Source organism: Notothenia rossii, assembly GCF_949606895.1.
Source record: "Notothenia rossii genome assembly, chromosome: 1".
NCBI classification, from domain to species: domain Eukaryota; kingdom Metazoa; phylum Chordata; class Actinopteri; order Perciformes; family Nototheniidae; genus Notothenia; species Notothenia rossii.
The window spans coordinates 52225522-52250586 of NC_136912.1; the positions used below are offsets into that span (position 1 = coordinate 52225522).

Sequence of the window (25065 nt, forward strand, 5' to 3'; positions counted from 1 at the left end):
AAGTATTCATACCCCTTCACTTTTTTCACATTTTGTTATGTTACAGCCATATTTCAAAATTGATTAAATTCATTTGTTTTCCCAACATTCTAGACACAAAACCCCATAATGACCAAGTGGAAAAGGTTTTAAAATAATTTTTGCAAATGAATACGAAATAAAAAATTCAAATATCACATGTACATAAGTATTCATACCCTTTACTCAATACTTTGTTGAAGCACCTTTTGGCATCAATTACAGCCTCAAGTCTTCTTGAGTATGATGCTACAAGCTTGGCACACCTATCTTTGGGCAGTTTCTCCCATTCTTCTTTGCAGATGGTCTCAAGCTCCATCAGCTTTGATGGGGAGCGTCGGTGCACAGCCATTTTAAGATCTCTCCAGAGTCCAGAGAAATTCAATCTGGTTCCAGTCTTGGCTCTGGCTGGGCCACTCAAGGACATTTACAGACTTGTCCCGAAGCCACTCCTTTGTTATCTTGGCTGTGTGCTTAGGGTCGTTGTCCTGTTTAAAGGGGAACCTTTGCCCCAGTTTGAGGTCCAGAGCGCTCTGGAGCATGTTTTCATCAAGGATCTCTCTGTACATTGCTGCATTCATCTTTCCCTTGATCCTGACTAGTCTCCCAGTTCCTGCCGCTGAAAGACATCCTCACACCAGGATGCTGCCACCACCATGCTTCATTTTGGGAATGGTGTTGGCCAGGTCTGGTATTCTCCAGACACGATGCTTGGCATTCAGGCCAAAGACATCAATTTTGGTTTCATCAAACCAGACCATTTGTTTTTCTCATGGTCTGAGAGTACTATAGGTGCTCCATGGGGGCTTTCATGTGCCTTTTGCTGAGGAGTGGCTTCCTTCTGGCCACTCTACCATAAAGGCCTGATTGGTGGAGTGCTGCACAGATGGTTGTCCTTCAAGAAGGTTCTCCCATCTCCACAGAGGACCACTGGAGCTCTGTCAGAGTGACCATCAGGTTCTTGGTCACCTCTCTGACTAAGGTCCTTCTCCCCCGATGTTCAGTTTGGTTTGGGCGGCCAGCTTTAGGATGAGCCGTGGTTGTTTCAAACATCTTCCATTTGCAAATGATGGAGACCACTGTGCTTGATGGGACGTTCAATGCTGCAGAACATTTTTCTGTACCCTTCCCCAGATCTTTGCCTTCAGACAATTCTTTGGACCTCATGATTTGATTTGTGCTCTGATGTGTACTGCCAACTGTGGGACCTCATATAGACAGGTGTGTTCCTTTCCAAGTCATTTCCAATCTATTTAATTTACTACAGGTGGACTCCAATCAAGTTATAGAAACATTTCAAGGATGATCAGTGGAAACGGGATGCACTTGAGCTCAATTTTCAGTGTCATAGCAAAGGGTATGAATACTTATGTACATGTGATATTTCATTTGATTATTTTTAACACGTTTCTAAAAAAACTTTAAAAACGTTTTCACTTTGTCATTATGGGGTATTGTGTCAAGAATGTTGAGAAAACAAATGAATTTAATCAATTTTGAAATATGGCTGTAACATAACAAAATGTGGAAAAAGTGAAGGGGTATGAACACTTTCCAGATGCTTTTATCCAAAATGACTTACATACTCAATACTGTGGACAATCCCCACAGGAGCAATTTGGGGTGAAGTTTCTTGCACAGGGACACAACGACATGCTTACTGCAGTGGGGTTTGAACCTGTGACCCCCTAATCCCAACACCAAGTCTCTATCCACTGCGCCACACGCCTCCCTAATCTCACTGTATATACATTTGAGCAGTACAATAGTCACATGTCCATATGAAAATGTAGAGGTTTATTTGCAGCTGTAATGATTCCTCATGTTCATACCATACACAAATGAAAAATGTTCATAGGAATTCCTTATTTCTAACTTTAAAGCAATCACTCCTTGCATTGACAATATAGTTTAATGAAAAGATGTGTGCCCTGTGTCTTGCAGATTGTGGCGGCAGGATCCTTTACCATTGCCAACGAGAGAAACTCCAGCAGACTACTGGTATGTTCACAGCGCATTTTCATCTTACCAACATCTGAAATATCATACACGCTTTTGCTTTCTTTGTATCAACATTCACTCGACAAACATTTTTAGTTACTCATGTGTTGCATTGATAACCCAAGAATAAAATCTCATAAAAATACAGACGAAGCCTTTGTGCATCTTTTGTAATATTCTTTGGTTGTAATAATATTTTGTAAGTTATTCAAATGTACACTAATACAAGTGTGTGGGTGTTCTGTGCACATTGATGGAACTCTCCTGTCCCCCTCACAGCTCTGTGGTTGTGCATGCAGTAATGTTGTTGGCCTGCTGGGGGCGCTGCTGGCCTTCTGCATCTACTGCTACAGCCTGAGCAGTGCACACAGCAGGGAGCCTTGTTTTCCCGCTGCTGACCATGAATATATACACAGAGGCTCCTACTACGGCTGCCCCGGGGAACTCCTGATGGTCAGTGCTGCTTTTATTAAACTTCACTTCTCTCTTATTTTCCAGTAGAGATAAAGAAAAGGAAAAATAAAAACCGATAATATTGTTGCAGTGATGATGCAGATTTACGCAGACCAGGAAGTTTGCATCGCAAGAGATCCATCGACAAAAAGCAACAGCATTTTTAATTTGGGTTGGAGAAATAAGATCCGTTGCACATGTTTATGACACCTACACATTTTGTTTAGCAGGATCATCATCTGTTTCCAAAAAGTAAAAAATGAAAGACAAGACAACCCGAAAGCAGTAAAAAAAACAACGAATTTCCAAACCTGTTAAGCCCCTAGCCTGTTTTCCAGGTCTCAGGCTCGAAAATGACATTCCCAGAACAAATGACTATATAAAAACGGATAAATTAAATAATAAATAAAGTAAAGTAAAAAAATAATAAAGTAAATTAATAATCTTTTTTCTCAAAGCAATGATAAACCTGTGAGTTGGATGTAGAAAAGTCAGAATCAATATAGATTTTTTTTATTTTAAAGTAAATTCAGATTGAACATAGTAAAAAAAATGTAAATTATAGTGTCCGTCCAAAAAAAACATTACTTATATTGAAAACCACCCTTGAATGATGGGATGGTAGACTAAAAGCTTTAGGAATCCAAACGATATCATATAATAAGTACCCTGTATCAAGATTGATGCTAAACAAGTGACATTTGACCTTTTTAGAGAGGTTTAGCAAAACAAAAAACCACCTCTGGGGTCATTTGGGTGGATTTGCCGTATCTCTGGAGCCCATTAGTCAATTTTGATGATTGACACCACTTTTTAACCGTTAGAGCCAATAGAATCGAGGGGGTGAGAGTGATGCGCACACAGTTTGCCCAAAACCGAAAGCTCCGTTACGCTCTAATGAAAAATAGGTTTATTGCCATAAATGTTATGATAGATTTTCAGTAATCATTTCAAAGTGAAACAGAGACATTGTATTAACCTTCAGCAGCGTTTATATGCGTTGTAATGCCCTTGAACACAACTTTTGTTGTGTTCAAGGGCATTACAACGCAAACAGCAAAGGTAAGACCTACCGTTTTGGCCATGTAAAGTGAGTTTTGGTCGCACAGTGATGATACTTATACCATTGGAATATGTGGAATATCAGCTTTCTTATGATATCTAGTTTGTGCAGATTGCATGAAGTATAAAATATCGTGTGATAGCACTCTTTCGCTTAGTGCTAACTCAGAGGCTTGGTGTTACCCTTGTGTTTCGTTTATCTAAAAATTGTTCATATCGTCACTTAGTTGAGTTTCTTCCCGTTAAGTGGGTATGACACATTAATAGGTTGTTAAATGTTAAGAAGCCCTGAGACACAGTGCTTAACAGGTTATGAGAAGAATTGAGGGAAAGAATGTTGATGATGATGTGTGTTTTGATTCCCTGCAGGCCTACTGCTGGAGCATGACGGTGCTGCTGCTGCTCTACAACACTGCAGCCGCTCTGCTGCACGGCCTGCTGTCCATGAACGCCTTCAGAGCACTCAAGAGAGACTGACACACACACAACATGGAAACATTGAAACTAGTTTATTTGTTATAAGTGTCAAACCTGCAGGTTTCTGGTTAAGTGGACTTGGTGAAACTGTAGAGAGTTTTTTTTATATAAAACAAATCAGATAAGTTATATTCTGACCAAAGTGTGTCCTGACTTCAGTGATGGTAACACAGCAAATAAGTTCTTCTTACTCAGTCAGCATACGCAGTCGATGTGACGAGATTAAATAAACTAAATCAATAACTGTGATATGTATTAAATATTTTTCTAGAAAATAATAAGAAAAAAAAGGCAAGGACTTAAACTCAAACCCACTCAATTTTATATTATATACCTACTAATAGATACCCATGATCCTACACACTGCTCCTCTCAGGTGTGTGTGTGTGTGTGTGTGTGTGTGTGTGTGTGTGTGTGTGTGTGTGTGTGTGTGTGTGTTCTCAGGCTCTGGAGGCGCCTTTTAATGACTGTGGGGGTGGAGAGTTAACCTCTTCAATGCAAAAAATATAAATACATGACAAAAATGTTTCACTGTAAAGATGTAAATATTCAAACATATCTTTCCTCACACCTGTGCTTCATGAATCTTTGCGTTTTTATTGTTTATTTTTAAAATTAACAGACCCTGGAATGGAATGGCTGCCATACATGTAGAGATTGAGTGGTCTTTTCATTTTGTGCTGTATATTTCTTCCTTTTTTACAATGTTTTAACAAATAGAAAGGGAGGCACTATGATCATCTTTATTAATCAGCACAGATATCATTTTTTTCTCAACTCTAACATCACTCTAGATCAGGCGTGGGCAAACTAAGGCCCGCGAGCAATACACGGCCCATTGGGCTTTTTAATCCGGCCCGCCGAATATTGGTACAAAATTGTCAAAATTATAGTAAAGGCCGCATTCATTTAGCCTTTTTCCTGCAATACCCGGCATTTCAGTTGATCCCACTAGATGGCGCACTCTAGACACATTGACCGTTGCTGGAGTCTGGTCTATTCTCTTAGCTGACCCCACTCGGCAACCCGGTGTAGGTACCATATCTGTTCGGCCTGTCACTACCCGAACCGTCCCCCTGCCCGATCGGTACTGCGCATGTGCGAGATGGTCCGCCATATTGGAGAACTCACGACAGCAACCCAGGAAGGACACTTGACACAGTGGCTTTTGGCAAAGCTGAAAAATAAAACGAGAGAGAGATGAGTTATTTTTATTACAACGTGACTTCACTATTATTTAACAACTCTTGTTATGGGGTTCTTTTATTTGAGGTTAAGTACATGGTCAGAATAAGTGAGAAATGGATTTAACAGCTATCATACTGAATAAATATTTACTGTGAATGTATGCAAAAATGTATGGCATATGGCTGTCTAACAGAAGTTAAATCCATTTCTCACTTATTCTGACAATGTACTTAACCCCAAATAAAAGAACCCCATAAAAAGAGTTGTTAAATAATAGTGAAGTCACGTTGTAATAACAATAACTCAAGTTTTCTCTCGTTTTATTTTTCAGCTTTGCCAAAAGCCACTGTGTCAAGTGTCCTTCCTGGTTTGCTGTCGTGAGTTCTCCAATATGGTGGACCATCTCGCACATGCGCAGTACAGATCGGGCAGGGGGACAGATCCATGGATGTATAGGCCCCGTCTCAGGTCGGTTAAATGAAATCCTTGCTTCCCTCACTTGCGTAGTTTCCCTGTGTTTAGTCTCTCCCTCCAGGGAAGCATGGAGGGACGCAAGGAAACCACGAGAAGCAGGGAAATGAGTTTTAAGAGCAATGGGACGTCCTTTCCTTCGGAGCGTCACGTGAAGCGACGTCCGTTTGTGATGACGCCGCACAGCTGTTCGTCTGACAGCAGCTCTGTCCCCGTTATTTTCACAAACTCCCCTGCCACACATTTACTGACACAAACATTTGTATCATCTGTTGTCGACCCCAATAAATAAAATCAAATAAGAACTCATTCGCAAAAAAGATAAACGCCATTCTTAAAATGTATAAACGAACAATAGTTTGATTAATATTGATTAGAGTGCACAATAGAAATAACATAATTGAGAGAAGAAAAACATATATATTATCTATCAAAACCCAGTTAGATTAACATTCATTGGATTGCACACTTTGTTTGTTTTTGTGGATATGTAGCACATTAACATTGTAATAGCACTTAATGACTGACTGAATGGAAATGACAATAAAATGAAAATATAAAACGAAAAAAGCGATCATGAAAATGTTTCCAATAAAAGAATAAAATGATTTTTGACCACTTTGTTGTTCAGATATATCACATATTTGTAACTAAATGATACATGAATTGAAACAAAAAACAGTTTAAACTGAGGAGTGACTCTGCTGGGGTACTGCTCTCATGTCAAGAACAAGAAGCATGAGATCAGTGCATGCACTGCATCGTCCAATCAGTGAGCGATACACAGTAAGGGGGCGGGGCGAGTATCTGAGGATTTCATCGGAGGATGGACTGGTGCAGCACCGTATAGAGAGGCGAAGTCCCTCCCTTTCCGGGGGAGCTCATGGGACCCCGGAAGCGGAAAATTATACATTGAATTCAATGGAGAGAGAAAACGTATCTTTTGATCCCGTTTGAATTGTGCCACGAACTACACATATGATGTTTGTCAATTTAAAAGAACATTTTGCAAGTCAAAAAAATTAAAATGTGTCGTAAAACTGTGAAGTAACACATTTCTTTGTGTTAATCCGCTCAGTGAACTACATGTCTCTGGTCCCGCACAATACGCGTCACCAACACAAAGATGGCCGTCACGTTGGCACATTTCACCTCATTCTTTCAGAATGAGAATAAAAGTATAAAACGAGGTGAAAATCACTACAAGTCTGGGCATGTTGAGAGCTGTACATACACGAAAGGGGAGTTAGTCGGTTCTGTAAGAGCCAGCATGCGGGACCGGCTTTACAAGGTTTCGGTGAGTAATATGAGTGCAATGTTAACAGGTTAATGTCAGTCAATAAGGAGGAGAATGAAAAAGAAGATGATGAACCACAGACCCGGCATATAATGACTGCAGTGTGCAGGGCTGTGTTAATTTATGTTACTGTTATCAATAGCATTAGTTGACTGAGAAAACCGTCAAGAAAAAAGGTTTAGCGATGTTACGAGTCGACAAGCATAATATGAACCACGGCTGTGATTGACAACCTGGACAGCCAGTCAGAAGCTAGAATGCCAACCTAGAGAGCCAATCAGAACCTAGAACGGGTGTACTGTATACGGGTGTGTATGCTGTGGATAACATTAGTTTTCACAAGAACAAGGTACACTCCCGTGTTTTGTTTTAGTTGCTCTTCAGATTGAAGCGGCCAGTTTTATATCGACTATATGTGTGATCTCCTTTTTACATCTCGTTGTGTCATTTGAGTTTATTTGCTGTGTGTAGATTCAAGGATTTTGGTTATCTTGTCAATTTGTTTGGTTATCTAGGCACAGCTGTGTGTGACTCCCTCTGGTACACTGGTATGTGTTTTCCTAATGTAGAGAGCATTGATTAATTCATAAACTACACACTGAGTCTAGATCCTGACCAAAAATTCTTTTTTTGTTGATAAAATGTTTTTCAAAAATGTAATACACATTTAAAAAAATTCAATGTACAATCACAACCAATACAACACAAATTCCAAAAAATTCAGAAAAAACAAACAATAACAACAATCAGACAAGAGGACAAAACTATGGAAAAATAAACCCTCCCATCCCCAGATCCGGACCATCCTTGTATTGCTCATTCAATCTATTATAGCATGTTAACAAACATGGTACTTACTTTATTTGTACAGATCTACATGGGAGAGGATGGCGCGATGCAGAGCGCTGTCTGTGGTTGTGCACGGAGGATGTACAAATGCAGCCACGCTGCAGCATTGGCAATATTTGCCATGTGGCAGATCAGCTCCACAGAAGTTGAGTGCCAGTGGAGGAAGCCTGGCACTTCAAAAGTAGTCCAGCCGGTGTCTCAACTCTACCAACAGCAAGAGGAGACATACAACCCACTGGCCAGAGACATCACCACTGAGGAAGTAGACTGGTTCAGGTCTGCACTGAGGGGCGCAGCGTGGCATGGCATGGATTTTGTCACCTGAGCCGGAGCTGCAGCCTCAACATCAGGCCATTTTCAAAGTGCCGGAGCTGGTGAAGGAGCATGGGGGTCGGGGGCTTGAGGCAATTCTTGCCTCAATGCGACTGGGTAGAGACCATTATGCTGTCATCCAGACACCCACCGTAGAACAGCAGTCAAATCCTCAGTGGCAGTTACACAGGCAGGGCAGGTTGACAGCCAGCCATTTTGGTGCTGTGCTGAGGTCGGGACTTTCATCCACTCCATGCGCGTCCCTCATGAAGAGGGTGCTTGGGGGGTACAATTTAGACGGAGTCATGGCTGTCAACTGGGGAGTTGTAAACGAGGTGTGTTTGGCCAGTGTGTTTGGCCTTTTAAGTGCGACACATATGTAGTGATAAATGCTTCACCTGACCACTGTTCCTAAATAAAAAAAGTTTTCTGCATCGTCAGTCATTTTTTCCAAATAATTACCAATATTTCACAAATTCTTCATGTCAACTTAAGAGCACAGCTGTATGTTGAGTGTCAGCTTTGCTTGGTTCATCTTACTGGGGGGCAGCTACATGGATGTCGGTGCAGTCCACAATCATTTTGCAGTTGAAGGCAGAATGAATTTATTATTGACTCAGAATGAAGCACAACTTCATGTCATACAGTACATTGACTTTATTTGTAATTGTGTAAAAACATATGAGCATTGATTAGCAAGCAGGACCTGCAGGAACAGAGAACGGTGATGGATGGAGCTGGGAAGAGAGAAGAATAAAGAGAACAGATCAACTTTATTATCGGATATTAGAAATTCAATTTGAAAACAAGTTGCCGCTCCTACAGTTTTCTAGTATGTAAAGAAGATTTCACATGACCAATGCAAAATATCACACTCAATACATGTGTCTCTCTGGGGGGTGCATTGTGCCTTTGATGTATATAAATAATATACCATAACCAAATACTATTACGTACAGTGGAAATCAGGTTGCCAGAGCAGGTCAGTCCAGTGTGCATGTTCCTCAGGGTCTCAGCAGTTACAGGTGAAGTAAAGAAAATAAAAGAGAAAAAGGTCAGTAACAACACTTTAAAGTAACAACACTGAATAATTATCTCTTTTAATAATTTTCTCTCAGTAATCACAAAACTACTGTCTTTCCAACAAACAGATTGACTCACCCTCACTGTCATCACAATGACACATGTCCAGAAGAATGTCATGCAAAGCTCCCTGCCTGCCTGCCTTCCTTCGACTCTCCCTGAACTGCTTCCTTAGCACCCGGTGGAGGGCGCAGTAGGCTACTCTTCAAATGTTTCACGAAATACTTACCATGATGACTAATCTTACTGTTTAACATGTTGGTGTACTTCATGTAATAAAATAACAACTTCATGGTAAGGCTACTAAAAATGACAAGGCTAAGTAATGTAATGCTAACTAACGTGCTCACTACTAGCTAGGTAGCTAACTTGACTATGTTCCATCCACAACATGTATATTACCTATGATATTACCTGATATGTCTGATCCAGCGACTCCTGGTCCTTTCATAAGACGGGAAGCGATAGAACGAGCAAGTGGTATGATCACTTTTGTGATTACAACATGGTACAAAGCACACAGGCATCTTATAAAAGTGAATTTATTGGAGCAATCTCTTATATTTATTGGAGGGAATAAATCAGTTATGAAATCTTCTTCTTCGCTTTAATTACGATTCGCAACCACTTGGAGCATTATCGCCTGTGGCATCACATGCGCGACCCAGAATGGAATTTGGGATTTGTAGTCTTTGTAGTCGCGTATTTTTCATAGTCTTATATTTCAACAGTTTTACGACAAAATGTGACTTTTTTGACATGGAAATGATTGTTTAAGATTGACAAACATCATATGTGTAGTTCGTGGCACAATTCAAACGGGATCAAAAGATACGTTTTCTCTCTCCATTGAATTCAATGTATAATTTTTCGCTTCCGGGGTCCCATGGACCGGAAGTAGATGGGCGTGACTTCGCCTCTCTATAGATAGAAGAGTTACGACAGCGGAAGTCAAAAAACGGTTATCGTCACGTGGTTCATGCAGACGAGGATCGTTCCCCGGAAGTTCATGGCAGGCAATGTGAATGCATTGATAACAGGAGATAGAACTACGATGTTTTGGTAATTATTAGTGAATAAAGGTTTTGATTTGCAATATTTATACAACAAATCGATATGTGTATGTATTTACATCAATATGTTTTAAAAAATAAAATAGAATTTGCTAATATTAAGTGATAATATTAGGATTAGTGTGAACAACTAGTTTACATGTTAGGCTAACAGTGCCTTGGTTAAAGAGCCTGTTGCTGTTTATAGCTTGGAATTCTTTAAAACCAATATTATCTTCTTAAACTTGTATGGTAGTCAGGAGCATCACTTTCTAATGTTTATTGATATATTTAGAGGGAGGGGATCTAAAGGAATGCTTCAAAATTCAGATTAGATTAATTTCTACCATTTTCTTAAATTCATGGTAGTTTCAGTAATCACATGGTAATTGAGGACACAAGTTATCTGAATGACTAATGTCATCTTTATGGCTTTCAGAAAGGACAGGAGACCGACAGGTGACTATCAAAGGACTAGCAGCAGCAGCAGCATGATGATGATGATGATGTTAAATGTGTTGTTTTAGGAACATCCATTGCAAATACATGGAATTCAATAAACATTGAATAGCATATCATGCAGTTTGTCTGTGCCTTTTCCTCCGTGTTGTCCTGGTTTGCTGTGCTGCCTCCTAGTCGCCACCATGGTTTGCTGTGCTGCCTGGGGATGCTCAAATTGCTCAGAGAAAGGAGTACGGCTTCCCCACTGACACAGAGCGGAGGAAAAAATGGCTGGCTTAAGTCAGCAGGAGCAATTTCACAACCAACAGCAAAAAAATATGTGAGGATATTATATACAAACACTGCATTTGCACTTTTTGACAAAACGAAAACCACACCATTGGGAAAGCTTAATGTTTTGTTTAATTAAGGCTTAGTGGCCACATGCGTGGACAACACTTTTTTAGCTCTTATGTCCACAATGGTGTACACTGCTGAATTGGGGTCTTATAGCCACATATGTGGACACTTATACTGCCATCTGGTGGTGTCAGAAGAGTATAACATACAATGGTAAAAATTCAAGATGGCGGCAAATACGAGGGATGATTCAAGTGGCCACTCCAGACACAAACATCGATCAGGTAAGAAGTCCTGCCTTATTTCATGGCTTATTCTTATTTAGATATTTATATAAGCGTTGGATATTTGTCATGACAAGCAAATTTGGAAAAAAAAGTGTAAAAATAAGAACGTAACATGTCGCTAAACATGAAGTACACGTTTGTGTACTTATGGACTGAAGCTCGTCGAAACAGCTAATATACTAGTAAACATGCACACATGTAAAATGAGAAAACAAGTATATCTGGTGCAGCTAAAAGGCTGTACATTGTCTAAATGTAATACATAACAATTCAATCACTAAATACATATATACATACATAAATTAGTTGGATTAAAACGTTGTACAGTACCATTGAAATCCATTGTTTTTATTTCCAGAGCGTTTTTCTTTACACCAAGCTATGCAGCTACTTGGCTTGATTGATGAAGACAACTCAGATTTAGACCTATCTGACAATCATGATCCCATCCTGGATACAAATTACCAACCATCACAACAGGAGGAAAGCAGCAGTGAGGATGAGGGTGACAGTAGTGACAATGAGGACCCCATTCCTGAGCCCACAGAGCACAGCAGAGGACATAAACGTCGCCGTGGTGCAGATAATGGTTAGTCAAGACCCAGTAGATTTGTGTTTATGTTATGTAGTTAGGGCCTCAGGGCTACGTGAAGGATTGGAGGCAGAATGCTTATTTACATTGACAGGGACAGAGAGTACAGGGACAGGTTCATCCCACACTCCCAGACGTCGATGTCGAAGTGTACCGATTGAGACTGATCGTGCAGAAGATGACTCTGAGGAGCCAACACCAGGACCAAGCCAAACCAAAAAAAATAAAAAGGGAGAGTCCAAACAAGGTAATTGTTATTATTTTAGCATGCCTTGAGGGTAAATCTTCAAATTTCATGTAAACGTCCACACAGATTCAAGTTTTTTTGCTTACATAGATAAAATGTAACTTACTGCAATAAATACTATACATACTAAGTACTATTTTATTCTGATTCTGGTTGTGCAGGACGTGGAATACGCTGGAAGGCTACTCCATTGACGCCAAACCTTGCGGAGTATCAGCATCAGGACGAAAGCGATCTGGACAGACATGGCTGGACCCCACTAGAGTATTTTGACCAGTACATCGATAGAGATCTGATGACACTGATTTCAGAATGTTCTAATGCCATGTCACTGTCTAGGAGTGGGGACCCACTCAACATGTCAGTCGATGAGGTCTACCACTTTTTTGGTGCCTCTATTTTAATGTCCTGCATCCGATACCCAACCATTAGGATGTATTGGTCCAAAGCCTTTAAAATCACTGCCATCACTGACAGATTCACACGTGCCAGATTCTTCAAACTGAGGGGAGCAATAAAAGTGGTAATTGACGATGATGTGCCTGAAGATCTGAAGATGTCTGACAAATTCTGGAAGGTGGGGCCTTTTCTGGAGCGGATTCTGCGAGGCTGCAAGTCTCTGAATCGACCTGATTGCACATCTATTGATGAGCAAATGATACCCTTCACGGGAGCCTGTCCGTACAGACAATATCTGCCAATGAAGCCCAACCCAGTTGGCATTAAGAACTTTGTGTGTGCTACAGCAGATGGCATTGTGCTTGACTTTGAGCTCTATCAAGGTACACAATCACTGATCGAGAAGGTCGAAGAACCCGAGGGCCTGGGCTTGGGAAGCTTAGTCATCGAGCGTCTTTGTCAAACCCTGAAACGCGGCACAAAAGTGTATTGTGACCGGTTCTTCACCACCATCAAAGGTGCGCAACAAATGATGGAGAAGGAGCTGTACATAACTGGTACAATAATGAAGAACCGACTCGCTGGAGCGAACGACAAGTTACCCAGTGACAAAGCCATGAAAAGCGCAGGAAGAGGTACCTCATCAGAAGTGTCCGCTGAAGATGGAGAACTGTGTGTAGTGAAGTGGTATGACAACAAGCCAGTATTGCTGATGTCTGTTTTTCATGGTACACAGCCTGAGGACACCTGCCAGCGCTGGGACAAGAGGTTGAAAAAATATGTCACTGTTTCGCGACCAAGCATTGTCCGTGAGTACAATACCAAGATGGGTGGAGTTGACTTGATCGATAGAATGATCAGTTACTATCGCATGAGCACCCGTACTAAGAAGTGGACAATGCGGATGGTCATGCACTTCACGGATCTGGCTTTAGCCAACAGCTGGCTACTCTACCGCAAAGACCATGCAATATGTGCTGGACCAAAGACAAAACCCATCCAGTTCCTTGAGTTCCGTATGGAAGTGGCAAAGATCCTCTTGGCCCAGCATCACGGTGCAGATGCTGACCTATCGGAACAATCAGAGGAAGAAGATGCACAACAAGGGGTAAAACGTCATGTGACAGAGGTGCCCCATGTCTCGGTCCGCAGGAGGGCTAATGCCCACCTCCCAGAGATGATGGGCCTGAAGAATGCCATGCGCTGCAGACAACCAGGCTGCACTGGAAGAACCCGAGTGCGCTGTGTGACCTGCAAAGTGTTCTTGTGCATGCAAACCGAACGCAATTGTTACTTAGCCTTTCACACATAGGTGATGGCAGAGATTCTGTGAAGGTCATCAGGTGACCCCTGGGCCTCCGTAAGCAGGCCGGGTCCTTCTGTCCTCAATGTTCCCACCCTTTCACATATCCTATTTTTTACATTACGAATGCAACATTTCACATGAGCCATACTGTGACTGTCAAAAAGGGGCAACATTTATTTTTTTATTTTTTCACTATGACGTTCCGTCATTTGTTGTACGTACCGTGTACGTAACGTGACAATTAAAAAAATTATTTGAATGTTTTATATTTTGTTACAGGCATACAATGTCATCCTGCAATTACTGTTTGCACTGTTGCAGCTTTTCAAATGATCCACGCATTAGTTTTAACTGTCCAAAGGGGCAAAAGTGCAATGTTTCCATGTTGTTTTTACTCTGATATTCAAAACATGTTCAAAAATATGTGTGTATGTGTTATTAATACATGCAAAAGCAGTCAGGAAAAACACTGCTGTGTTCAAGGTGGAAATAAAGAGTTTTTCATTCTATTACTCAATGGTGACTTAATTGGGTTTTATGGAAATTCGGACCAAGAATCCACATATGTGGACATCATTTTTCTCTAACAGTACATCATATCAAAAGATGATTCTTAGTTTTTATTCTAATTAGGGTCCAATAAGCCCAAATAGCAAAGAGAAATAAAAAATGCATGTAAAAAAACAGCTTGGGCCTTAGGAGGTTACAAAAAAACAGGGAAAGGCTTGAAAAACACTGAGAGTTGAGACTCAGGGTGCAGGGTGAGGGTCTCAATGCAGGTATTCAGGCTCCATTGAATCCCCCTCTGGTTCTTGTGCTGAAAGAGGGAGTAACAGACAGGAGAAAGGGTTATACACACCTATATAGCACACCTATTGGATGGGAAATTGCCTTGGGGAGATAAGGTGTGGTCTTTGTTCCCAACTGAAGTTATGGAACTTTATTATTTGTGAGTTTAACAAAGTATGAAAAACGGCATCAGTAACAGATGTGATATGAATTTATATAAAGTTGTCTCACATTCTTGGTCATATTTTATATACAGTATGTAATGAGTATAACATGTCCAGTAAGTATAAAGTGTTTCCTAATACTGTGTATTCAACCACTATGGAATATGTATGTGGGCAGACAAAACTGAGTTGTTCTGTGTGTGAAGTAACCTCAAGTCACTCCGCAGGCACATTTCGATGCAGACCAGTTTGTCAAGACAAAAAAGGGCAAGACTAGGCTGAGAGCAGAGGCTATACCCACCATCTTCGTGCATCGCCCTGTGGTCAAAAAGAGAAGGGCCCCTGCACCACGATTCACCCCGGGACCTGTATCTACAAAGCCCATAGCTCATGATCACAGCTATAGTGTGAAAGGTGACACAGGTATAATAAGTATGAACTCTTAGTAACAAAAGTCATATTTCTTATTTTTAAGTGGTATAATATTTTAAATGTTCGAAAATCTACAGTGCCATGTCTTCTACTTACATTAGTCTCAAAGATTGATGGAAGAAGGGATGAGGAGACTGAGAGAAAGGAAAGTGAGGGTGAAGAAAGAGAGGATATGGCTAGTGAGGAGAGACAGGGAGGGTGGACACCACCCACTCAGCCAGCAGCCAGTCAGCATACGAGGGAACCAGCAGCCAGTCAGCATACGAGGGAACCAGCAGCCAGTCAGCATACGAGGGAACCAGCAGCCAGTCAGCATACGAGGGAACCAGCAGCCAGTCAGCATACGAGGGAACCAGCAGCCAGTCAGCATACGAGGGAACCAGCAGCCAGTCAGCATAAAAGGGAACCAGCAGCCAGTCAGCATACGAGGGAACCAGCAGCCAGTCAGCATACGAGGGAACCAGCAGCCAGTCAGCATACGAGGGAACCAGCAGCCATTCAGCATACGAGGGAACCAGCAGCCAGTCAAACAGATCTATTAAAAAAATTAAAGAGAAAATTAAAGAGCCAAGAAGGAATCACCAAAAAAGCAAAGTCTGCACGAAGAAAAATCAGGAAGGAAAATGCAGCTCTCAAGAAAACAATGAAAATTAGGGACAACAAATATAAGAAAACGTTTTCAAAAGACCAACTTAAGGCATTAGGCAGACTCACCACAAAGGGGATGAAATGGAGAAATGAGACAATTAAGAAGGCTTTAAAAATTCGCTTTGCGTGCGGACCAACGGGTTACAAAACTCTGCAGGAATTGCAGATTCCCCTTCCAGGAATAAGGACACTGCAAAGAAGGATGCAATGTGTTACGTTTGAGCCTGGTGTGTAACAGCTAACATCAATGCCCCTCCACCCGTAACATCACTGCCCCTCCACCTGCCAACATCACTGCCCTCCACCTGCCAACATCACTGCCCTCCACCTGCCAGCACCCAGCCAGAGGAGCGCAAACAACAAAAACAAGCAAGGTGTCCCGTCATGTACCTGGAAGTTTGGGTTGGCAAAATGGAGTAAGAAAGGGACTTGAAAAACTTTGGTGGCTCTCTACTCATGTTGTTACAGTTGTCTTGGTTACAGCTCTCAAGTTTTTTTTTGTTGCCATTTCCACATCTTTAGAAAATATGAAATCAATGAAGTGAAATCAACCTCTTCTCTGGAGAACAAACTTTGATTTCTCTGTCTTGTGAGTTTGCAGTCTTGCAGTTTCGCTCATCCACCTGTAACATCACTGCCCCTCCACCTGCCATACAGTAGGTTACTAACAAGATTACTTATATAATACAGTGATAGAATACATGTTTAGTATGCTTACTTATATAAAACAGTAGTATTAAACTTACCTTGTGTTTTCACTCTCACTTAAGTCCCTCTCCCTTTGCCATCAATCCAAAATCAGCTGAGCTGCAACATTATACAGACAGGTAATAATCAACATAATCATAAGGACACAATATGGCTCTGCTAAAAACACTCACTCTTACACGCACCAAAGTTATATTTATCTAATATTTAACTCCCTCCACCCCCGCATACAATCCCTTTTAGAAGCCCCTCTTCTCTAATTCAACAACGTTGGACGAAATGACATTAAGAGAACGGAATTTACAATTAAAAGGCTGTTCAACGTGTGTTGCTAACTTGATCCGGAATGCTAGCTTTATCTGTTATCTGTAAACGTTCCCTAAATCTACTAATTTAGGGATAATCCACTGACATCCTTTAATACACATGTTAATTTGAATCAGATGTACTGATAATATCCGCAATATAAATCTTTAAACTTCTTCTTACCTTTAAAAGTCCGTCACGAACGGTCTATTATGCTGCAACTCTACAGCTCTGCTAGCCTTGGCGCTAACTTCCGGGGAACGATTGAGAGGCTCCACGATCCGCCATTGCTGTAAAAAAGTGGTCCATTGGAGTGAACGGAGATTACGTAACTCTCAGTCTATACGGCGCTGGACTGGTGGTTCCTCCATTATCGCTCCTCCATTATCGCTCCTCAATCCTCGGTCCTCCGGCAGAAATAAGAGCCATGGGACGGTATTCAAGATGGCGCAGACAAATCAACTTCCGGTGAGACCGAGGACCGAGGAGCGAGGAAATGAAAATAGTCGACCTGGGACAGGGCCATAATAAGAACAGACAGATCGGGTAGTGACAGTGACCAAGCCCCCAGGAAGTGCACCGGACTCAGATGAAAATATTCGTGGTGGCCAAACGACGGTACTACACTTCTGTTTGGTTGCAAGGCCTGGAAACACTTTTTCCCATTGACTTACATGGGGAAAGAATGGTCTGTAAATCGTTGGATAATTTTTTTTAAACTAAATAAACTACCCAGTATGAACACTTGTATAGCCCTTATTAAAAAAATTCGTTCCTCAAGTTGTAAAAATGTGCTAATAACGTTATTCTGAGAGTTATTTCCCTCTGCATTATGAACGCGCATCCAACCCACGGGACCGCGCCGCCCGGCACGTTCATGTTACTTGTTCAGCACTACATGAGTTTTACCTTTACCCATGGATGCACAATAAGAACGGACCAATATCGCCTTAGTGCCAGCCCACGAAGCTGTAATAATGGATATATTGCACATGTTTGCTGTAATTCATCATTTATACAATATTATACTACATGGGCTATATCAGGGGTGGCCAACCAGTCAGAGGTTAAGAGCCACATTTTTTTAATGTTACTGCAAAGAGCCACATCAAACACACAGTCACTGATAACGCTTGTTTCAGTTTTTTGTTTTCTGGAGACAAGTTTCAACTACGTCACTGATGCATTTTTGTGGCATTGGGATATATATTTTTTAAACCCTCTGGAGCAGAGAGAGGAGCTGTGGATTATTGTTATTGATTAATGCATCAGTGTTTGGTCAAAAACACTAAACTCACAGCTTAAAATGAAAGTGTTTAGTTTATTTAATAAAAGAGCACATGTTCAATGTGAAAAATGACAGTAGTTATAGATTATTTGCAATTTGGTGCTATATATATTTAAAAAAAAATTATATATGTTTTTTAAACACCTTGAATTTCAGGGGGGAGCGGGGCTCCGTTGGCTGAGCGCAGCACCCCTCCAAGACAATGGTAGGGGAAACACTGGATAGTGTTTAATCAACGATAGGTTTTCCCCCCTCAAAGGTGATTGGTTCACTGCATCGCAGGTATTATTGTGATTGGCTCTTGGGCCACATCAAAATTAGACGCGCTGTCATCCTCTCATACTGACACCTGACACTACACATACACACGTAGGGAGAGCCGGGACGAAAGTAACACGGGACGAAAGTAACGGAGCGATTTTATCTGAGCCCAAACAACTTTGACCGGCCAAATTATATCAGAATTATCAGCATTCAATACATAACAGACCTACTAAATATCAGGTTTAACTGTCAGGAGTAGTGTTGTCACGATACCAACATTTTGGTGTCGATTCCGATACCAAGTCAATAATTCCGATTATTTTTCGATACTTTTCTTAAAAAAAGGGAAACAGTCTTAAATGTAATTATTGTGCTTTATTTCACACCAGAACCATAACTACAACACAAACTTTTAAACAATGAGAACAATAAATACAATTAAAACTGCAGTGATGAGCGGGCCCTCGCGTCCGTGCGCCTGTCGGGGAGGGCAGCCGGTCGTCCCGGCGTCAAGCAGACACGCGCGAGTCCTCGGAAAAGAGCCGTTTGTCATTTCTCTAATTTTCGCGTCCCAGGTCCTCCGGCATCGACCCGGAAACGGATGTTGGCGCGCCGGCTCGAAGGAAAACAAATTTCTCTAAAGGCTCGTCGAGGATCGATATTCGAGGAGGCTGTCTGGAGGTGCCGTAACCGAGGATACACTGATTTAGAGGAGAGAGGAGTCTCTCTGGAGGAGCTATAACCGAGGGTACAACGATGTAGAGGAGAGAGGATTCTCTCTGGAGGAGCTATAACCGAGTGATGTATCCTCCGTAGTCGATTTCAGCCAACAGTGATGTTTAAAAGAGGCGTGACGCATGGCTGGACTTATGTCAACGAAGCACAGCTCGACAAACTGTTCCCGTTGTGAAGTTATTTGAGAGGATAAAATGTGCATCAGACTTTCTGCCCTTTACCGTTTGTTTACTCACTAATTACATCTCCCCTGGATGTTAGGCTATTTCTTTTTTTAATACAACTGCTTTCATTGTAACACGATGTTTACAGTGAGAACAGCTGCTGAGGTCAGTGCAGAAACAGAACAGTGTGTATAATATATATCGCTCAATAATATATGTAACAGGCAGCCCACATTTCACACTTCATTTGTAGGGTTTAGGAGATATCTACAAATAAACAGTAGGGTTAGGGAGTGTATAGGTGTCTGTTGTAATGAATATGCCCCCAGCATATAGGGCGTTGTTGGACTAACAGTGTGTGTGTGTGTGTGTATGTGTATGTGTGTGTGTGTGTGTGTGTGTGTGTGTGTGTGTGTGTGTGTGTGGGTGTGGGTGTGGGTGTGGGTGTGGGTGTGAGTTGATGTTGCAGGCAGACAGGCAGGTATCACTAGGTTATCTGACATATAAATCATCAAAAATGGTACATTCTCCGTTAGCTTACGAGCTCCCCGTTTGAGCTAGCAACTATTTTCTTCACAATTTAGCATCATATTGGATAGGGGTTGAATTTGTCCTGGATTGGACTTTTTCCGATCATACCCCTAGGAGGAGTTTGCAAAAATGTGCTTAAAATGCATGAAAAACGCACATTTTTCTAAATGGCCGACTTCCTGGGGGGCGGGGCTAATGGAAAGCGATTTGAAATATGTGTGCAATCATAATAGTAATGTATATACAGCGTTTTGTGAATATCGGAAAAACTATATGCGAGCAGTTTGGAGCAATTTGCGCCATGTAAATCGTCAAAAATTGTGTATTCGCTGTTAGCTTACCACCTCCACGAGTGATTTTTCAAAAATGTGCTCCACAATTAAGTATCATATTGGATAGGGGCTGAACTTGTCCTGCATTGGAATTTTTCCGATCATTCCCCTCGGAGGAGTTCGCAAGAATGTGCTTAAAATGCATGAAAAACGCACATCTTTCAAAATGGCCGACTTTCTGTGGGGCGGGGCTAATGGAAGTGTTAAATATGTTCGTTATTCTCGCGTCCAGGAGAGAATCTTTACAATGAGACTAAATGGAGTCTCTGAGAAGATTCAAATGGGATACTTTAATTAAAAAATGCGCGGTAGTGTTACAGACAGAACATTGTTCAGACAGAAAACAGCTGTGATCTGGCTCTCATGAGCAAGAGAAGAGAAGGAATCCCTCGTCCGGTGTTGCTATATATATCCTCTGCTGGCTCCTCCCCGCCAGCCGGCTCGCCTCGTCTCTAATGTCCGTTGTTGCATTTAAACAGAGGATTGGTACTTTTCACATTCAATATATGCTAAACCCGCCTTTTCTCCTCATATTCTCTTTCATCACTTTTCATGTAACACATTCTAAACGCTGTAATCAATACTCCAAAATATACAGAAAATACTTCACGGCTGGTTTGGTTTCCGGATGTTGTCACATGCTACTCTTGTCTGTAAACAATAATGTATTCAAATAAACTGTACTTTCCTTTAATATTCAGCATGGTAGTATCTCGACATCTATAGTTGTAGTGTTAAATCAGTAGGTTTCGGTTTTCACCACACCACGTCATTTCGCTACTCAATTTACCTCTTTAGGAAATCGTATATTAGCCACATGCTAAATGCTAACCGTACATGAAGGATTTTCAGAATAAAAGCTTAACTGCTTGTGCACAAGAATTTCTGTTTTTTCAGTATAAAAGAGCGTTTAAACTGACGGTATGTTTAAGCTACATTATACCATCAAAACATTGATTTTAATTTCCTACAGAAGGCAATTTGAAATATGTGTGCAATCATAATAGTAATGTATATATAGCATTTCGTGAATATTGGAACAACCATATTTGAGTAATTTGGAGTAGTTTGGAGTCATTTGCGACATTTAAATCGTCAAAAATGGTTTATTCGCTGTTAGCTTACGACCTCCACGATTGAGCTATCAAAAATGTTCTTCTCAATTTGGCATCATATTGGATAGGGGCTGAACTTGTCCTGGACTGGAATTTTTCCGATCATTCCCCTAGGAGCAGATTGCAAGAATGTGCTTAAAATGGCTGAAAAACGCACATATTTCAAAATGGCCGACTTATTGGGGGGCGGGGCTAATGGAATCTATTTACAAATATGTCCGCAATTCCATGAGGAATGTCTGTGCCAAAACTCATGAAGTTCTAAGAAACTATATGTGACTACCACACAATAGGGGGCACTCGTGAGCAGCTTTTTTGAAAAATTACGTTTTTTTTTTACATTCTCGAAAAGGTCGTGGGCTCTGACGTGTGTCCCAAGTTTTGCGTCCGAAGCTCGTTTTATGCTATCGCAATTTAAAAAAAATGTATAGGCCACGCCCACATTCTGAATTTTTTGCGACACTTTAAATCTGAGTTTGTAGTCACCCTGAAAGTATGTCTAAAAAAAAATTAAAAAAAATTGTCCATCCGCTCTTGAGTTATAAATTGGTGTTTTTTTTGGTGCCCCCTATAGTCCAAAATTAAAATGCTTTAGTGTGCCTATTCCCCGAGACAGTTTGAACCTATCTACCGAAATCTGTATTGTTTGGATACATCGTTGATGAGTTATGAGCATTTCTTTCTCCGCCTTTTTGCGAGTACGTTTTGATTGACGGCGGCAATATTTATCTTCCTAAAATGCTCATTTTCTACGGTAATGTGTCTGACCCTCCACCGATGCTGGATATGAAGTTTGGTGTTGAAAAACTGAAAATTGAAATTTATGTGAATATTTAACTGTTTTGAACATTATGCTAATTTAGAAGAAAATGTAGGCGGAGCTTAGGGTTCCAAGAGGATTATTTGTAGACCAGGTCCATCCGGATATGTGTGCAAAATTTCAGGTCATTCGGAGTTACGGTGCGACTTTGTAAATGTATTCCGAAATGGGATTTTGACAGGTGGCGCTATTGAGCACGTTGGAATATTTTAACCCATTGACCCCAGAATGTTGCAATTTTTACGGGTCCTGGCGTCCGTGCAAAATTATACAACTTTTTCAGCATCCTAAAGGCCTCAAAAACAGGAAAGATGGTGACTAAAAATAATAATAATTAAAACTGCGGTCGCACTTGTGCGCGCAGTGATGATCGGGCCCTCGCGTCCGTGCGCCTGTCGGGGAGGGCGGCCGGTCGTCCCGGCGTCAAGCAGAGCGCGAGTACTCGGAAATGAGCCGTTTGTCATTTCTCTAATAACAGCAACCCGGAAACGGATGTGGGCGCGCCGTCTGGAAGGAAAACTAATTTCTCTAAAGGCTCGTCGAGGATCGATTATCGAGGAGGCTGTCTAGAGAAGCCGAGACCGAGGATACACTGATTTAGAGGAGAGAGGAGTGTCTCTGGAGGAGCTATAACCGAGGGTACACTGAAGTATTCTCCGGAGACGATTTCAGCCAACAGTGATGTTTAAAAGAGGCGTGACGCATGGCTGGATTTCAACGAAGCACAGCTCTGCAAACTGTTCCAGTTGTGATTATAAGTTATTCAAGATGATCAAATGTCCATCAGACTTTCTGCCCTTTACCGTTTGTTTGTTTACTCACTAATCACATCTCCCCTGGATGTTAGGTTATGCTTTCATTGTGAGGCGATGTTTACAGTGAGAACAGCTGCTGAGGTCAGTGCAGAAAGCAGAACAGTGTGTATAATATATATCGCTCAATAATATATGTAACAGGCCTACATTTTACACTTTATTTGTAGGCTTCAGGAGATATCTACCAATAAACAGGAGATATTTTTCATGAAACCATATAGTGCTTCACATAATAAAATATACAAGGGCTGTAGCCTGATATTTAGTTATGCTTTAGGAGCTGTTTGTGTTTGTTGTACAATGTGTAGGTGTGGTTGTGTGTGTGTGGTTGTGTGTGTGTGTGTGTGTGTGTGAGAGTTGATGGTGCAGGCAGACAGGCAGGTCTCAGTAGCTTAAGGTAGTCTGTGACATAAATGGTCAAAAATGGTACATTCTCCATTATCTTACGAGCTCCATGTTCAAGAGATCGACTATTCCTTCGCAATGTAGCATCCCATTGGATATGCGCTTAAGTTGCCCTAGATTGGAATTATTCAGATCATTTCCCTATGACTATTAGCACAAATGTGCTTAAAATGCATGAAAAACGCCAATTTTTCTAAATGGCCAGCTTTCTGGGGGGCGGGGCTAATGAAAAGCAATTTGAAATATGTGTGCAATCATAATAGTAATGTGTATACAGCGTTTCGTTAATATCGGAAAAACTATATGCGAGCAGTTTGGAGCAATTTGCGCCATGTAAATCGTCAAAAATGGTGTATTCGCTGTTAGCTTACGACCTCCACGAGTGATTTTTCAAAAATGTGCTCCGCAATTAAGTATCATATTGGATAGGGGCTGAACTTGTCCTGCATTGGAATTTGTCCGATCCTTCCCCTAGGAGGAGTTTGCAAGAATGTGCTTAAAATGCATGAAAAACGCACATTTTTCAAAATGGGCGACTTTCTGGGGGGCGGGGCTAATGGAAGGCAATTTGAAATATGTGTGCAATCATACTAGTAATGTGTATACAGTATACAGCGTTTCGTGAATATAGGTAAAACTATATGCGAGCAGTTTGGAGCAATTTGCGCCATGTAAATCGTCAAAAATTGTGTATTCGCTGTTAGCTTACGACCTCCACGAGTGATTTTTCAAAAATGTGCTCCGCAATTAAGTATCATATTGGATAGTGGCTGAACTTGTCCTGCATTGGAATTTGTCCGATCATTCCCCTAGGACAGTGGTCGCCAACCAGTCGATCGCGATCATTGTTGATGAGTTATGAGCATTTCTTTCTAAGCCCCGCCTTTTTGCGAGTACATTTTGATTGACGGCGGCAATATTTATCGTCCTAACATGCTCATTTTCTACGGTAATGTGTCTGACCCTCCACCGATGCGGGATATGAAGTTTGGTGTTGAAAAACTGAAAATTGAAATTTAAGTGAATATTTAACTGTTTTGAACATTATGCTAATTTAGAAGAAAAAAAATGTAGGCGGAGCTTAGGGTTCCAAGAGGATTATTTGTAGAGCAAGTCCACCCGGATATGTGTGCAAAATGTCAGGTCATTCGGAGTTACGGTGCGACTATGTAAATTTATTCCGAAATGGGATTTTCATAGGTTGCGATAGCGAGCAGGTTGAATAATTTGAAACTTTTGACTCCAGAATGTTGCAATTTTTACGGGTCCTGGCGTCCGTGCAAATTGATACAACTTTGTCAGCATCCTAAAGGCCTCAAAAACAGGAAAGATGGCGACTAAAAATAATAATAATAATAATACCACCAATGACAATAGGTTCCTCGCACTTCGTGCTAGGACGCCGTTGGGTCCTAGCGCTCCGTGCTCGGGCCCTAATAATACCACCAATAACAATAGGTTCCTCGCACTTCGTGCTTGGACGCCGTTGGGTCCTAGCACTCCGTGCTCGGGCACTAATAATTCCATCAATAACAATAGGTTTCCTCGCACTTCGTGCTCGGACGCCGTTGGGTCCTAGCACATCGTGCTCGGGCCCTAATAATAATAATTCCACCAATAACAATAGGTTTCCTCGCACTTCGTGCTAGGACGC

At 41.3% G+C, this 25065-nt stretch overlaps 2 protein-coding genes and 1 long non-coding RNA gene across 3 annotated transcripts; 2 read left to right on the plus strand and 1 right to left on the minus strand.

Annotated features, from left to right (window-relative positions):
- The first annotated feature begins 1585 nt into the window (after positions 1 to 1585).
- Positions 1586 to 4260, plus strand: LOC307024686 (uncharacterized protein). Its single transcript, XM_079659016.1, has 3 exons — positions 1586 to 2019; positions 2299 to 2472; positions 3904 to 4260. The coding sequence occupies exons 1-3, from the start codon at positions 1933 to 1935 to the stop codon at positions 4009 to 4011; spliced, it is 369 nt and encodes a 122-aa protein (XP_079515142.1). The 5' UTR covers positions 1586 to 1932; the 3' UTR covers positions 4012 to 4260.
- Positions 4261 to 8761: 4501 nt separating this feature from the next.
- Positions 8762 to 9225, minus strand: LOC307017529. Its single transcript, XR_013802213.1, has 2 exons — positions 9086 to 9225; positions 8762 to 8865 (listed from the first exon to the last, which is right to left on the minus strand). It is a non-coding gene; the product is annotated as an uncharacterized lncRNA (long non-coding RNA).
- A 996-nt stretch (positions 9226 to 10221) lies between these two features.
- LOC307017516 (piggyBac transposable element-derived protein 3-like) lies at positions 10222 to 14407 on the plus strand. The gene is made up of 5 exons (XM_079647118.1): positions 10222 to 10273; positions 10703 to 11348; positions 11710 to 11940; positions 12038 to 12190; positions 12352 to 14407. Exons 2-5 carry the CDS (start codon positions 11291 to 11293, stop codon positions 13899 to 13901), a joined length of 1992 nt encoding a protein of 663 aa, XP_079503244.1. The 5' UTR covers positions 10222 to 10273; positions 10703 to 11290; the 3' UTR covers positions 13902 to 14407.
- The last annotated feature ends 10658 nt before the right edge of the window (positions 14408 to 25065 follow it).